Source organism: Argiope bruennichi, chromosome X2 (genome assembly GCF_947563725.1).
Source record: "Argiope bruennichi chromosome X2, qqArgBrue1.1, whole genome shotgun sequence".
In the NCBI taxonomy this organism is placed as follows: Eukaryota; Metazoa; Arthropoda; class Arachnida; order Araneae; family Araneidae; genus Argiope; species Argiope bruennichi.
The window spans coordinates 133769667-133787711 of NC_079163.1; the positions used below are offsets into that span (position 1 = coordinate 133769667).

At 32.9% G+C, this 18045-nt stretch overlaps 1 protein-coding gene across 2 annotated transcripts in view; it reads left to right on the plus strand.

The window, feature by feature from the left end:
• LOC129960161 (protein O-mannosyl-transferase TMTC2-like) overlaps positions 1–18045 on the plus strand; it is a 923323-nt gene that overhangs the window by 429996 nt on the left and 475282 nt on the right. For both annotated transcript variants that reach the window (XM_056073352.1, XM_056073353.1), the window contains exon 5: positions 15422–16004. In XM_056073352.1, coding sequence (XP_055929327.1) covers positions 15422–16004 — 583 coding nt within the window. The remainder of the gene's footprint in view (positions 1–15421; positions 16005–18045) is intronic.

An 18045-nucleotide genomic window follows, 5' to 3' on the forward strand; every position in this document is an offset into this window, starting at 1 on the left:
TTAGTTGAGAGCTTGTTATAATTTTCAAAACACATCCCCTACTTTTGACCCCAGTTTTTTTTTTTTTTTTTTTTTTTCATATGCAAATAAAATTTGTTTTGAATCTTTTGTATTAAATCCTAGCAGCTATATTTTCCTATGTTTAGATTACACATAAATTCAAACAGAAAATAGATTTTAAAATATAAGAGAAATTATTACGAAGCAGACTTTATAAAAGAAATTGATATAAAGGACTTATTTTCCTGCTATTCAGTTTTTATTTTTATTATTCAGTTATTAAATTAAAGCTTTTTCAGTTTTTAAATTTTAATTTTTGTGAACCGATTCCAATCAATAAATCTTCTTACTTTATGCTAATAGTATATTACGTCAGGACTATTGAAGGCTTTTAAGGTGATTCCATGCCTCCCCTTGGAATTGCGATCAGTATTTTATAAAGCATTCTGTTAAGAAATTTATCACGAAAAATAAACATGAAATCTATATTTCAATAAAAAGTAAAAGGTATAAAAGGTTAAAAAACACGTCGAAAATAATTGAGAAATTAAAAAAAAATTATGATCTTAATTTTTACAAAAAAGGAAATGTATTTATCTGTCTTAAAATATGGACATCGCCTTTTCAAATATATGTTTATTACTTGAGCCACCTTACAACTTTCTCCCTGCTTTTTATGAAACTCCAAACGTGAAAAGTTATTAACATAAACATTCTGCATTTCTTTAATTTTTCATAATTTCAATTTAAAACGTTAAGTCAAGACATAACACAGTCCAGGGTGTTTATCCCAACTTTGCAGCATCGGAAATTATAAATAACAGTCCAAAACCATCAAAGTGAAACGATAATTCCTAATATACTTTTTCAGCATATCTGATGTCAGAACAAACATCTGATATAGCCACAGAAATAGAAATCAAATATTTCCATGCACGCATTTTTTCAAAGTTTCAGATCAGCTATGCAGAAAAATTTCTGGAAGGAATTATGGTACTGCTCCGTCGTATTTCTGCATGGGCCCATACTGGACTCTTAGAAATGGGTTGAATTTAAACTGTTATTTTTGATTTTTGATGAACAACAAGGCTGATACTTCGTTTTATTTTCTTTTAACAAACCTGAAATGTAGGGATATTCATTTAGTAAATTTAATTAATATAATTTTTAGAAAGTGGGAAATGCCGCCTTTTTCAAAAATAATGATTGCTCTTGGAAATTCTCGTAAGAACATACCGGAACCTCTTTCGTTTTATTAGTTTAATTAATAATGCCAGTACATCTTTAATTTTTTTCTCTAAATTTTGCTTCCACTTTTTTTGAAAATGAATTGATATAAAATATTTTCTCTATTGAACATAAAATTATTAAAAACGATCTGAATTGCCTCGTTATTGCAAAATCCAGCTTTCCAAACCCTCGATATTTTTATGCAGTTAACTATTTACTTTCTGATTTCTCTTGCCATTATCTATTGAATAGTCAGCTCCCTGAATGGATATTCCTAAAGCTTTTTACTGCGCCTCCTGGGACAAACTGCTAGCTCCATTACGAATAGACGAATTGCTGTTGGTAGGTATGGATCGAGAGATTGAAAGGCGCTTGGTCAATCCAGGGATTAACGCCTGGATTGAGCCAAATGACAGGCCCTAATCGTCCCCCAGAGGCCAGTAGCAGAGTCTATGAAAGATGGAAATAAAATTCCAGTGCCTTCATTTCTAATTCTGGTAGGTACTATCTATAATGCTTTATTTTCTCTCGTGTACAACAGTGATGTTTATTTTCTCCTGTTGGAAGAAGGTAGATCATTCGTTGATTGTGGCTTAATCAACTCCTGTCAGTTTGAGTAAAAGAAACACAAAAGAAAAAAATAATCTCTTAGTTTTTATCGTTTCTCGAGAAAAAAAATAATGCCACTAATTTTTATTGCTTCTGAAAGTGAGCCTATTGAATTTCCATTAGTTTTGGTTATATAAAGTTTCCCATCCAATTTTCAAAATGCTCGCTAATTAGTTACTCTATGAATTTTGTTAAAGGTAATGATCAGTGTTTTGTGAATGCAGAAAATAAAATAGAAACATAATCATTTAATGTGCTAGCTAATTTTAGAATATACAATGAAAATGTTTATAGATGATGACTTTTCAAGAACTAAGATTCATTTCCTTTCTACATAGGGTAGGTGAAATTCATAGATGTTCAATTGCTTATCTTCTCTCATGTACAACTAGTCTATTTTTCCCAGCTGGAAGAAAGCAGGTTCACCGTTCTTTGTGGCTTAATCAACAATCAGTTTGACAAAAAGAAACCCTCAGAAAGAAACTAAGGCCACTCACTTTTCTTGCATTCGAAAGTGAATCTTCGGAATTAACATCAGTTTCAGTTTCTGAAAAGGTTTGATTAAATCCCGTTTTTTTTTTTTAATTCGGCGTTGACTCTCAGTCTCGGTTTAGTTACAATGAAGAAAAAGAGAATTCACTTGTTATGCTATACCTTTTTAGACAATTGGAGAAATTTCCGTAAATACATGGGACTCCGAATGAAGCCCTTTTAGATAACTGACTAAAATCTATAGATGTTCAAAAGGTTATTTTCTCTTAAGTAGAGTAGAGTTGTTCTTTTGCTCTGATTGAAAAAAATTAACAATTCGTTCATCCTACCAAAATCAGTTCCTATCTACTGGAATCTAAAAAAAAAAAAACATTATATAGTGCTCATTTTCATAGTTTCCTACGGGAATAAAATAATATCTTTCATCTTTATTGTTTCCGGAAATAAGCTCTCTTGAATATGATCCACTTCTGAATTTAACACAAAAATGTTTACTATTATTTATTTATTTGATTAAGTATAGGATACGGCTTCGTTTACCAATGGTGTTAAATGTTTTTTTTTGTTTTTTTTTTTAAATTCTGAAAGACTTTTTAGTGTATGAGATAAAAATGTAATGAGTGAAAAAGTTGATGAGTTCTTTTTCATGTTATTTATTTTAAATGTGTAGAAAACAACAATTTTTGCAATGGCACTGACTTTTGAAGAATTTAAGTAGTTTCAATATTTTAAACTTTCTTTTATTATCGATATTTATGAGGGTTCAGGCCCGACGGTACCGCCCACCAAGGAGCCCAACAAGGAATGTCAGCCACCGGCTCTGGGCACTTCTAGCCTCGGTACTTACCATAGTGCTAATCGGTTACCTATACGCTCGGAGTTACCCCAGGTGACAGTGACCACCCTTAACGCTAAGCCCAAAGAGTAACCCCTTCGCTTGATCCCTAGCAGACTAGCCACTTAGGTGACTATCTACAAGCCGATTAATACACCGGGGACCACAGTGCACCGCCCGTCTAATGGGTCGCCACGCACGGCCAACACTTGGGGGTTTTGACTGTCCATGAGAAGCAAGAAGCAAACAGAGCGGCGACAGCTTCTCATGGAGAGCTCCCTCCCCTCCCCTCGATTGAAAGAAAGAAAAGGAGACAGCAGAAGGCGTAGTGGAGAGTAAATCATAAAGGAGTAAAGATCCCTGGGTACCTCGGGATTGGGACACCCGTACTCACCTATAGTAGGTGAGCCCCTGAGGGGAAGAATGAAGATGAGATGATTTTAGAGGCTGTAAAACACTTAATGAATCGGTGTAAATTATATATTTATCTTGTAGACTGTCGGATATTTTTTCTAGGGCAAATAGAACAGCAGTTATCTCCGCTGTGAAAACTGAACAAGAAGGATGGATTTTAAACGAGAAGACTGTGTTTTGGAAAATCACAGCAAATGAGACACTATCACATGTTTTTGATCCATCTGTGTATATTGCAATATAATCATTATAGTCATGCCTATGTTCATGAAAATTTTTTCTATAAATAGAATCTGAAGTGTCAGATTTGGTGAACCCTTCAAATGGATTTAAGTATTATATATTAGGAATTGCCCATGGAGAAAAAATTTTGTCCAGTTGCGGTGTCGAATGCAGGTGAAGTAGATTTAGGTCCTTGAGAATATTATGAATTCTAGTAAAATATACAGGTATAAAAAAATTTTGCGCTTCTTGTATTCGAGTTAAGAATGGTCGGAGTTTAAAATTATGAAAAGGTTGTTATGTATTTGATTCAGTTGTAAAATAATAGGGCAAAGATAGTATTTCCCTTCTGAATTCAAGGGAAGTCTCAAAGCAATCAACATATATGTTCTGAACTGGAGAGGTCCTAAAGGCTCCTGAACATAGTCTCAGAGCATTATGGTGAACAGGGTCTAATTTCTGTAAAACTGTTTTTCTGGCTGACCCGTAAATAACACAACCATCATCGAGCTTGGATAGAACGAGAGCTTTATATATTTTAAGCATGGATGGTCGATCTGCTCCCCAAGCCGTAGTTGACAAAACTTTTATTATGTTTAATGCTTTTTTTTACGCAATATTTTTACGTGAGCGAGAAAAGTAAGCTTCTTATAAAAGGTAATGCCTAGAAATTTAACTTCATTTTTGAATGGTATAATTATTTCATTTAGTTTTATTTCAGGATACATGTGTAGATTTCTTTTTCGACAAAAGTGGATACCAGTAGTTTTTGAAGCCGAAATGGTAAAAATATTGGCATTGCACCATTGTGTTATATTATTTACAGCAGTCTGCAACTGTCTCTCCATAAAATTCATGTGCATCCCTGTACAGGAGATGTACAGGCCGTCAACATACAAGTAACCTTTTACAGAAGGGGGACGTTGTTTTAAAATATTATTAATTTCTAAAATAAAAAGAGTCACACTTAAAATACTCCCTTGAGGAACTCCCTCTTCCTGAATAAAATAGTCAGAGTATTCAGATTCTACTTTGACACGGAACTTCCTCAATTTAAAAAATTTTTGAATAAAAATGGGTAAGTTGCCCCTTAATCCGAGGTCATGTAAATCCTTTAAAATACCGAATCTCCAGGTCCGACCATACGCTTTTTCAATGTCAATAAATATCGCAACCAGATGTTTCCTTTGTAAAAAAGCCAGACGAATAACAGTTTCTAATACGAGTAGGTTATCAAGAGTACGCCGAGCTTTCCTAAAACCACTTTGATGAGGATGAAGGAAATGATTAGTCTCCAAATGGTAAACGAGTCTTCAATTAATCAGTTTTTCTAAAAGCTTGCATATACGACATGTTAAAGCAATTGGACGGTAATTTTCTGGGTTTTTAGGATATTTTCCAGGTTTTAATATCGGGATTACTATAGCCTGCTGCCAGAGAATAGGGAAGTACTGCTCATTCCAAATACGGTTGCACAATAACAGTAAAGGTTTATGGGATTCGACTTTCAAATTTTTAATCATGGAATAGTTAATATTGTCGGGCCCAGGTGAAGAGTCACGGGCACTGGCGAGACATGACTGAAATTCCGAGAAAGTAAAGTTACAATTATAGGGTAAATCAGCTCGAGAATAAAATTTTAGTTTTTGATCTTCAGCTTTTCTTTTATAATTTAAAATTGGAAGAGGATAATTCTGGCTGCTAGATGTAAGTGCCAAGGTCGAAGCAATAGAATTTACTATGTCTTTAGTGGATGATAATGTTACTCCATTATGAATTAAAACAGAAGTGTAGCTTGATGTAGAAATACCGGATTCCCTCTTTACCTTTTTACATAACTCATGGCTTGAAATCTTAGAGCTGATGCTGGATACAAATTTTTCCCATGAAAGCCTTCGTTTTCGACGTTGTATTCTCCTCGAAACTGCTCTAGTCTTTTTAAAATAAATAAAGTTCGACGCTGTTGGATATCTTTGGAAGATGCCCCATGCTTTCCGTTGTTCTTTGTATGCTTGTTTGGTTTGTTTTGCTTTTTTCGTTTACCGGATGATTTCGGGATTCAATTATTTGCTGCCTCAATTATAACATCAACTATGTAATTTAGTGCATCATCTATGGTGGAGGATTGGATTATATCGGGTTGTATATTAGCTAAAATGGTGAATTTTGCCAAATTGCTGCATTCAGGATGTATTTGGATGGATGGGAGTGATTGTTCGGGTTGCATCTATTGTCTGAGGCGATCAGACGGAAATAGTCACTATTATACAAGTCATTATCAACTGTTAAATTAAAGAATGGTAAAAGAGATGGAGAACAAACTGCTAAATCAATTGAATGAAAAGTTCTTGTAAGGAGATGAAAATGAGTCTTTTCATCTGAATTTAATATGCATAAATTGTGGTCTGTAAGGAGTTGCTCGATTTGCAAACCACGGGGATTGGAATCGGGACTACCCCAAAAAGGACTATGGCCATTGAGATCGCCCAAAATTATGAATGGTGACGGAAGTTGTGAAATAAGATTATTGAGTTCAGATTGAATAACACGTTCATTTGGAGGTAAATAAAGGCTACAAACAGTAATCAAAGAATACATTTGGATTTGAATCGCAACTGTTTGCAGATTTGTGTTCAGGTTAATAGGCATGAAGGAACGTGGTCAGCTTCAAGGATAGCAACGCCACCTGAAGCTCGATTATGAATATAATGTTTGGAGAACATTTTATAATATCGGATATTGTGTTTATCCGGCTTGAGGTATGTTTCTTGGAGAGCAATACAGGGATTATATTTGTTGATGAGATCTTTAAGTTCTGATGATTTATTTAGGAAACCACGACAATTCCAGGAAATAAGAGTGGCCATGACAACAACCACTGAAGGAAAAGAAAAAGGAAAACCACCTAAAGGAAAAAAACTAGGAAGATAAAGATTTATCTTCAGCGTCTCTAATGGACATATCATCATCAGATGGATGGACTTTAAGCAGGGCATCAGTATCATCTTTGACACTGTTAGTTTTTCCGTCTGTTTTATCAGGAGGAATTTTTAAAAAGTCTTTTTTTGTCAGGGGACCGTTTCGAGAAGGGCTAGAAATATCTTGTCCTCTCTTTGAGGCAAGTGCTCGCACACGTTTAGCTGAGCGTTTTTCTTTACGTTTTGGAGCCATATCACTATCTTTCTCGTGCTTTCTAGAATCACGAGCGTTTTTGACACGAGATTTTATAGTTGAATCATTCTCCGAGAATGAAGATGTTTTCGGAATAGATGTAATTTGTAGTGGCGTTATTTCCATATATGATGAAGTTGTCTCAGGAGGTACTATTGCAGATGTTTGAGGGTCATTATTGCTAACTGAGTTAGAGGTAGAAGGTCGTTGATCTATTTGCATAACAGGCTGGTTTGAAATGGTCTGACAAATGGTAGCAGATGATGAAGCTTTCTCAAATGCTTTTTTTTATTTCGAGAAGAGCTAACCAATCACTTCGTTTTATGGTTACCATATCGTCATTAGAGGTTTTGGTTATGTTCACTAGGGGAGTGTCTATAGCAGTTGCATTTGTTTGTGCTGAAGGTATAATATTGGTTGTTAGGGCTTTCGAGAAAGAGACACCTTATGTAGGCTATTTGCATTTGGGCATTCTGTCCATTACAAGTTTTCTAGCTTCGGGGAAATATATGTTTTTTGTAATTTTTATTGTTTGTATTTCTTTTTCTATTTTAAATTTTGGACATGATCTGAAATAAGATGGATGCTCGCCATTGCAGTTTGAGCATTTCGGCGTTACAGCAGAGCAGTTATCACTTTTATGATCTGGGAGAGAGAATCGGGCACAAATTTCTCTGGTCCCTTTGCAAGCTGTTAATGTGTGTCCGAATTTCTGGCATTTGAAGCAATGGAGTGGATTTGGAAAATATGGCTTAACTGGACAGATTATGTAGGCTATTTGCACAGACTGTTGTATTAAAAGTTAAAATCACATGTTTGGTAGGAATTTTTTGGTTATTTTTCTTGATACTTATTCTTTGAACGTCAATTACTTTCTGTTCTCTCAAGTTTTCCAAAATGTCTGCTTCAAGGTCTCTCTGGAACTCTTTCTCCGAGATTACACCCTTGGTTTGGTTAAGTGAACGGTGTGCAGTAACAATGACGGGTATTTCTCCAATTTGCTTCAATTTCACTATGTTTTGAGATTGATGTTTGTTTTTTATTTCAATTAACAGATTCCCATTGTTTAATTTTTTGATAGTTTTTACTTCACCTACAATTCCAATAATTGCTTTATGTATCAACAGTGGCGATACTTTTTTCAATGAACTTTGTTCAGATGCAATAACAAAAAATTTAAAATAAGCATTACAATCAATATTAACATTAAGAGCCATGCGACATTTGAGAAGATTCAGGCTCCGACTGCACCGCCCACCATGGAGCCCTACAAGGGATGGTAGTTACCGGCTTTGGTGATTGCCAACCTCGGCACTTGCCATGATGCTAGTCAGAACCTATACGCTGGGAGTCACTCCCGGGGACAGTGACCACCCTTAACTCCAAGCCCAAGGAGTGACCCCTTCGCTTGATCCCCTTAAGCAACCCAGTTAAATTTTCATTAGAAGAAATATTTATGGAATCAGCTCATATTGAAATAAATTTTAGATAGTCAGGTCGGAGAAAAACATTGAACTTTTGATTGTGATTTTAAAAGACATGGTTTGAAAGATTAATTTATTTTTAATAGAAAATATTAGCCACCGTGTCCGTAAATCGTATGTATATCAAATTATAATTTCACCAAATTCTAAAACTGGCATTGAATCATTATGTTATATGAAAACCACATGTTATGGCCAAACACCAAGTAGTTCATGGATTATCAATGGACATTAAAACGGAAGAAATTACAGGAAGAGAGAGAGAAAAAAGCAGTTAAAAGATTAATACTATATAATAACTATTTATTTACTTGCTTGCTTCAATAGGCACTAATCAGCAATTAAATTTCAATGAACAAAAATTATTTTCCATTGATTATATTTCACAATGATAATCAACGATTGATAGTATAGAGCGTTATTATTTTTTTATAATTGAAATGTTGCAGACAAATATTATTTGCTTGGTGTTATCGTATTTATTGCTAGTTAAATATAGAAAATGAATGCAATGCAAGCTAGTTATTTTTAGTATCTCACACAATCAGAATTGTTATTTATTTATGAATATTTTCAATTATAAAATAGTGCCTTTCCTATTGCTGCCAAACTATCTATGAATGTAATATTTTAGTGACAATAACGCACAAAAGGAAGAAAGACTTAACACCTTAATCGTCGAGTGAAGCAAATGTGTCTCACAAATAACGTATTGGTTCTGGACGTATGAATTGCACATGCTTCAAATGCTTTTTCATCTGTATCTCATCACATAGAGAAGTGACCGTTCACGCTGGCCTCATAAGTACATAATCGATACTTATATAAAGCTCAATGCGTGTGTGTGTTGGCGTTCTACAGGCCAGACCGTTCAACCTACAGCTACCAAATTTGGCACATGCATACCTTGGAGATCGGGAATGTGCACCAAGGGAATGTGCATGCTTCAATAGGCACTAATCAGCAATTAAATTTCAATGAACAAAAATTATTTTCCATTGATTATATTTCACAATGATAATCAACGATTGATAGTATAGAGCGTTATTATTTTTTTATAATTGAAATGTTGCAGACAAATATTATTTACTTGGTGTTATCGTATTTATTGCTAGTTAAATATAGAAAATGAATGCAATGCAAGCTAGTTATTTTTAGTATCTCACACAATCAGAATTATTATTTATTTATGAATATTTTCAATTATAAAATAGTGCCTTTCCTATTGCTGCCAAACTATCTATGAATGTAATATTTTAGTGACAATAACGCACAAAAGGAAGAAAGACTTAACACCTTAATCGTCGAGTGAAGCAAATGTGTCTCACAAATAACGTATTGGTTCTGGACGTATGAATTGCACATGCTTCAAATGCTTTTTCATCTGTATCTCATCACATAGAGAAGTGACCGTTCACGCTGGCCTCATAAGTACATAATCGATACTTATATAAAGCTCAATGCGTGTGTGTGTTGGCGTTCTACAGGCCAGACCGTTCAACCTACAGCTACCAAATTTGGCACATGCATACCTTGGAGATCGCGAATGTGCACCTGGGGTCCCTTTTTTGAATTATTAATTAGAATTTTAATTATTAATTAAAAACTTACCTTCCGGGCCAAAAAAATCTTTTCATTTCCCCACCGCCAAATGAGTAAGGCTTCAGTTTTTTTATTTTTCCACGCTAAAGTGGATAGCCTTAAGACATTTTCGGCAGATTATTTCAAAGGATTCTGTTTATTTTCTTAAGGTTTGATGCATTTAAAGTTAAACATTGTTAATTAATCGATCTTTCAGATTCCTTCTGAAGTACTTTTGAATTAAAATAAAACAGAATAAAGGAAATTAAAAATTTCTAATCTGCATAGCTTTACCCCAACTGGCGTAGAAAATTCACGCATTTGCGTTACTCCAATTGGCGTTGAAAATTCACGCGTGCGTGTTATCTGTGGAAGAAGTGTGAGAAATCACTTAATATTTTGAAGGTTCTTTCAACTACATCATGGGGTTCGGACCGAACATCTCTACTTCACATCTATCAGTCTGTAGTACTCTCACGTATTGATTATGGGTGCGAAGTGTATGGTTCTGCACGTACTAGTGTTCTAAAGCAATTAGATACTGTGCATCATACAGCTCTCAGGATCTGTTCTGGAGCGTTTCGAACTTCTCCTGTGCACAGCTTATATGTCGTTTGTCACCAATTGCCACTAAATCTACGTCGCAAAAAGTTGTGCGTCCAATATTTTTTAAGACTGCAATGTCATACTACTCACCCTATGCGGGACATGAATATTCCTGTTGGCATTGGCCGACTATACAATGCTCGTCCCTCTAATATCCCTCCTTTTTGCGAGAGGATGAAACAATTACTTGCCAACTCAGATCTTTGTAATGCCCAAATCCATCCGATAAATTTTATATCCCTACCACCTTGGGATATTCCAAAAATTTCATTTCACAATCCATTTTCTACTTTTGATAAATCTACAGTTTCACCCTCCATTTTCCAACAGATTTTTAATTATCATCGATATAAGTTTTCAGATTACACTGCTGTCTTTACGGATGGATCGAAAACTGCTCATCATGTGGGATGTAGTATCGTCTTTTCTGAAAATATTTTAAGTATACAATTGAACAATACTCACTCTGTTTTAACGGCCGAATTAATGGCAATCTTATTTGCACTAGAAAAAATTTCCACTCTTGAGGAACAAAAATTTTGTATTTATTCCGATAGTATGAGCGCTCTTGAAGCTATTGGTAATCATCATAATATGACGCATCCAATAGTTTATGATATAATATGACGCATTGATAGTTTATGTCTTCTACGAACTCTACAATCTATAAGCATAGACATAATATTTTGCTGGCTACCTAGCCACGTTGGCATACATGGAAATGAGAAAGCAGATGTTGCAGCTAAGGAAGCATCGTTATATCTACAACGACCACTTCCCTATCTTGATGCGAAGAAGTATTTATCTCATCATATTCATTCATCATGGCAAGAATCGTGGGACCTCCAAATATCTAATAAGTTGCATTTCATTAAATCACACATTACATTATGGCCAATTGTCCCAGTGAGAGAACTTGATGTCAAGTTGACACGACTTCGCATTGGGCACACCCGTTTCACCCATAAACACCTTTTGTTTGGTGAACGATTTCCAACTTGCACATCATGTCAAGTCGATTTTACCATCGTTCATATTTTAACCGAATGCCCAGTTTTTAATAGATACCGGCTGCATCATTTCGGAACATCGAATTTGAACATCTGTGACTTATTGGGAGAAAATCCTCATACGAACATTTTTAAATTTTTAAAAGAAATTGGGTTTTTACATCTTATCTAATTTTATAATTCATTAGTGTACTTTTGAAGATTTATATTTTTATAATACTCGATATTACTATTGACAAAAATTTTAACACCTAGATTAAAATTTTTTAAAAAACTTTTTTATCTCATTTTACCACATGTTTTTCGCAGTATGACCAAATCTGGCTCTTGTGCCATAAACATCAAACTCAAACTCAAAATCACGCGTGCGCATTGTGTTCTGATTGTTGACAACGGATATGGACTTGGTTTTGAAGTCTTAGTATGTTTTCGACAGATTATTTCAAACGATTATGTTTATTTTTTTAGTGTTTGATGCATTTAAAACTAAACATTGTTAATTAATCGATCTGTTCATGATGAATCTGAGAAAATTTTGTTGAAAACCTCTTGAGATATTATATAAATTAAGAAAAATATTCTTTAGTGTCCATAAGGTTTAAATACTCAGCGAATCTGTTTTCAGTACTAATATTTAAAAAAAATGTTTCGTTTCAGTAAAAAAAAATATCATTATATTTATTGCAGTTTAATCATTTCCACTTTAATTTAAAGCATAAATTCTACGGGAGCGAATAGAAAATTAGAGAGATACATATTACGTTATGGCTGAAGTCCTTTATAATATTACGAGTGAATTATACGACTATTAAAATTTGAAGTTTTAAAATATTTTAATGAAGAAGCAATTAAAAGGGGAGTTCTATAAAATATTTAATTATTAAAATTTTAACGTGAATTAAGATTGGCGAACCGGCTGGTCGCCAAAGGCGGCTAGTAACTAATAAAGCTTGCCCTACCGATTAAACTAAACTGGTTTGTCTTATGTTTATGATAAGTTTTTTTCTCTTTTAGTAATAGTTTATTATTATCTGCTTAACTATTTGATAAAAAATTATTGAGTAAGGAATCCTGTTCTTCCATGAAATTCATCATCATCTTCAACCTATGGTACAGCATCCATCAATATGTGGAAATGTTGATTTTCCTTCTCGTATTTTGCATATTTTTTTAAAATATAAAACTAAAATTTGAAGTTGAATTAAAATGTGTGGTATGTGCAATCTCATACTATATTATTTAGCTCCTTACTGAACTACTAACAGAGTGCAACACTTCATGTTTTGAACTATATAATTTTCATCCGGTGTACTTCAATGTTTCGATCTACAGGCTGCACTTGTTAAAACAGTATTTTTGACAACTTTGTCAGAAAAAAAAATGCGTCAATATTTTTATGATTTGACATGTATAATAAATCAATTGTTGTTTCCTGTGCGCCAATAGGCTTTTTCGTCATGGCTATTAAAGAGTTTAAGAATATGTTCGGTAATAGAAAAAGGAATTGTGCCTATTTAGTCAGTTTGAAATAGAAGGAAATTCAGCAAAAATGCTTCATATAAATGAAAAGCCTATGTCATCTACTTAAGATGCCCCGAATATAGAAATTAAAACTTAATGTTAAAGATCTTAAATGGGAAAAAAAGGAACACTAAATGAATTTTGTTCTAACTAGAGAATGAGTGCAGGTCATCGCGTTTTCTTCTTAACGAAATCTCTCAGCACAAAATAAACTTAACATTTTTGGTGTGAGCTTTCCTTTACACTAATTGATAAAAGACTGTAATTTGATTTATAGGCTATTCTATATTCATCAAATAAATTTTAATTTTTTTTCATATACACTGTAAAAAGAGATGAATCCATTTTACAATCTTTAATGCGAGTACTACTGAGCTCTAAATATTCCAGTATACAGAAGAGGATTTTAAATAACACTTTTAAGCAGCTTTCATGAAAGCTACTGCATCGAGTTGAAATTCTAGCAGCAAAATGAAAAACTAATCATACAGGAAAGAGAGAAAGGGAGAAAGAAACACACGCAGCACAAAGAAAAAAAAAAGGAAGGAAGGAAGAAAAGAAAAAGCGAAGTGCAAAAACCTCCAATTGTTTCCTTGTGGTTTCGTCTTAAGTTGTTATTGGCACGCTACAGTTCTTTTCTTTTTGCTGCCTCTAAAACTTCAGGATTGAAAATGGCTAAAACTATCAGACGTTAGGTACGGCCTTTAAAGGATGGATTCAAGTAGTCGGTAGAAAGAGAAAAAATGCAGTAAGAAAAAGACATGGATATTTTATGTGGATTTGCGTTCTGTCCCCTTAAAGGTTTGCAAAGCACAGGAAGAAGGCATAACAACTTTTTTACTGGAATTTCGTGCTTAGGATTCCGAGAACAACTCTAGATAAATATAATATTTAGACATATATCCTTTCGGTTTTATCCCCTCTCCTTAAAAACATAATGTACAGATAGGGAAAAACATTTGATTGCTTATAACATATATGCATTTCCTTGAGTTGGTTACAGTATTTCGATTTCCCAGCAGACATTATTTTAAACTGTTGAATCAAATTATTTTAAGTTGCTCTGAATCTTAATCGAATTCAACCCTTTATATGCGAAAATTTATTCACCATTTAATTTTAGATCTCAAATAAGTGAGTGGTTGGTAAAGAAAAATGAAGATATGTAAATGAATTAATGAAGAATGAATTAATGATATGTAAAATATTCTTGAATTTATTTTAAAATACTAAACATACATGCTCGTTTTTTCTTTCTTTTTTGTCTTCTACCATTGCGAAATAAATTTCTAATCAACAATAAAACGTTTTGATATTTGATCCTCATGTCTTCTGTAAAGTGACACTCCAATTTCAATAGCAAAATAGCTCAATTGAATGCAAATCTCAATGCTCAACTCAATCGGCATTAAGTGTAGCATTTTACATTTCATAAAAATAGTTGTATCATTGCTACTGCATTCTAAGGAAAGCAGATATTATAACTCCAATTATCTCAAATTTTTGAAGTATTGACTACTACTATTATAGAAAAGCAGCGGCTTCTAATGAAAGATGAAAATAATTCTCCAGAAGGTTTCTTTGCCAAATCTTTAAAATCTGAATGAAAAAAGCATAATTATTAAAGGAAGATATTAGGTCACATCGTCTGAAAATAATACAATGTCTAAAACGTCGATCACAATTTTTGCAGTTAATGACCAGCTTTCAAAAAAATTCTTTCTGAAAAGAAAATCTTTTCGTCGCATTTTGGAAGGTGAATATTTTTGCTTGATTGAAGAATTAGGAAATTACTTTCGAAATAATTTAAAGGAATATGTGAATGAAATTAAGTAGTCATTTTTGATGTTTCTATTTATTAATAGTTGTAGTAAATACTGAATAATTTCTTTTTTCTAAAATATTTTGTAATGATCTTTATCCGTTACATGATGCTTTTCTTATCCAATTTAAGAACTGGGACATGAAATGCATATTGAAGAAATATTAAAACAAAGCAAAAATCTTACTACGTAAACTTAATAAATGAATTGAATGTTGAAAAAAATTTAGAATACTTACGTCTTATTTGACATCAAGAAAATACTACTTTTATTTTTCTTATAAGTTTTTACTCTAGCAAGTTTCAGTTTTATATCTTGCTAGCTAAAACGTTTTTTTTTCCGTAACCAATACTGAAATTATTTTATCTATTTTTTCCTTTTATAAAAAACGCATTTTTAATGAATATATTTTTTTCTTTACAGCCGGGCTATTAAGACAAATCAAGATCTATTGCCCTCAACTCCTATTGAAAAACTTTTCCTGAACGATTTCTGGGGTACGCCCTTGACTCATAGCGGATCTCACAAGTCTTACAGGCCTCTATGTGTCCTAACATTTAGGCTAAACTACTGGCTGGGAGGCTTTACCCCATGGGGTTATCACTTCATAAATGTGTTCTTACACATGCTGGTATCGGTTGCATTTACCAAATTGGCTTATTTGGTATTTGCTAAAAAGCCTATGCCGACTATCATAGCAGGTTTGCTTTTTACGGCTCATCCTATTCATACAGAAGCAGTCGCGGGAATCGTCGGCAGGGCAGATGTAGGCGCTTGCCTTTTCTTTCTGCTGTCCATAATGCTATACATAAAATATTGTGAATACCGGAGCAAGGAAGAGAGATGCTTACGAAGATGGTTCTATCTTTATGCTGCCTTGTTCTGCGCAGCTTGTTCTATGCTGACAAAAGAACAAGGGATAACAGTATTGGGTGTCTGCATTGTATATGAATTGTTCGTGAGACATCGGATATTTCCGAAAGAGCTTAGATACGTGCCATTACAGGTGAGTGCCACTTTGAATTTAATAAGATCTTTAAGCGTAATGTTTTGTAAAGTATTTTCTATAGAATACGAGTACCAATAAACAAATGAAATTCACACGTAGAATCTAACCTCCTGTATATAATTTTATTTCTCTGTAAAATAACTAAAAAATAATGAGGACAAACCTTCAATAAAGGACAAGGGATTTTATTTACTTACATTCTGAAAAGACATTTTCCCGTTATATCCTTTCAATAGAAAATAATTCGAAGTAATAATCTTTTCAATAGAAAATTTTATAACCTACAAGTTAACGCTCCTTATTTAACTCTTCTGTACACATTTTTCAAAGCCCAGAATTCATTGCGTCAGGTGAAAATACCTTAGATATAAATCACTAATCTGAGGACTTCAATTGAAATACATCTTGTAGGTAGTGTGCACATTAACCTGTGGAGCTTAAATCATCTTTTGCGTTAATATGGTATAGAAATTAGGAGGAAAAAACTCATCAACGATGTATCTTTTATAATTGAGCAAATTAGTTTAGTTTTAGAGCAGATTAGTTAAGATTAGTTTCTTTGATTGAAATAAAATTCGAGACATTGAAACATACTAGTCAAGGTAAAAAATATCATTGTATTCATCATTTGTTACTGAAAACATTTTTGTAGGTAAAATGTTTAAATTAAAACCATTTTATCTTATGTATTAAGCATATTATGTGTAAGAAAACGGATTGTATTTTGGTAAAAGAAATACCAAATACCATATTTAGAAAAAGTACCAACAAACGAAGTTAAAATTTTGACCTATTACTAGCATATTTTATTCTTCATATCTTAAGAATAAAATATGAACGTATTTTGATAATTTTCTTACAAAATAAAGTGAAATATTGTCTAAAAAGAAAAAATGAAAACTACTAATGTTAAATTGATAGTATATGATGAATCAAATTTCCTCTTAAACGTTTCATTAAGCTGTTATTATTAAATATATATTATCACCTTTGTGTACTTGCATTTTAAAATTGACCTCAAGCATTGATAATCGGAAGCAATTCTTGATTTTTACAACTACATCCAAGCTATAAACAAGCATCTTTGCCATTTCACTCATTTAAATTATTTTACTCTCAAATGAAGGATGTTATAAACATTTTAATCCATTAAAAAACCTTTGAACAAAGGTCTTTTAAATTCTTTCGTTCACTATCATTCGATGTTATGTTAAACAGCAAAATTGATAATTTAAAAGAAATAAAACTAGAAAGAAGCTCTTTCACTTTCCAGATCTTAGAACTTGTAATTGAATTAAGACAGAGTTATTTGAATTCCGAAGCAGATACCCTCTAACTAATGCGTTATACGGCAAATTTTTCTATTCTTCGTATGTACATCCACAAAAGAAGTATCTGGCCTTAAAAGCTAAATCTTTAACAACTTTGAAAATATCCATTTCGTTCTTTATTGATTTTAATTTTTATTTCTTAACTGTACTTTGGTAAGTTTTTTAAAGAGTGATTTACTCCTAACCTGCTGCCATTTAAAACAATTACATTTGAAAGACATCTTTTTTTATAATTTTTTATGGGTGTGATTGAAGACTAAGACATAAGAGCTACGCGACAGATACTCATCACTTAATATATGCCAGAATCATTTCTTTTTGTTCTTTATGTTGATGAGGAATGTTAATCGCAATTTAAGAGAATTAATTCGGAAAGAATTTTAAAAAAAATAAACGTATCCACTTTTTAAAATTCATTTTTAGTTCATTCATTTTCTTCACTTTATACGAATTAGAGAATTTTTAATTGCACTAAAACTAGCACAATTATTAACATGATTTTATTTAAAGAAAAGATTACATTGTTTTAAAATTTCTGAAGATAGATGCAATAGTTACAAGAAAAAACATTTTATCAATTATTACTCGTCGAAATTATTTCTTTCTATCCTTGTACGCTATGAAAAAGAGAACTTTGTTTACTAAATTTGAAACTAAACACTGCTTTAGTTGTTGATCTTTTTTCTAGTGTTTCTACACCTTGGTTT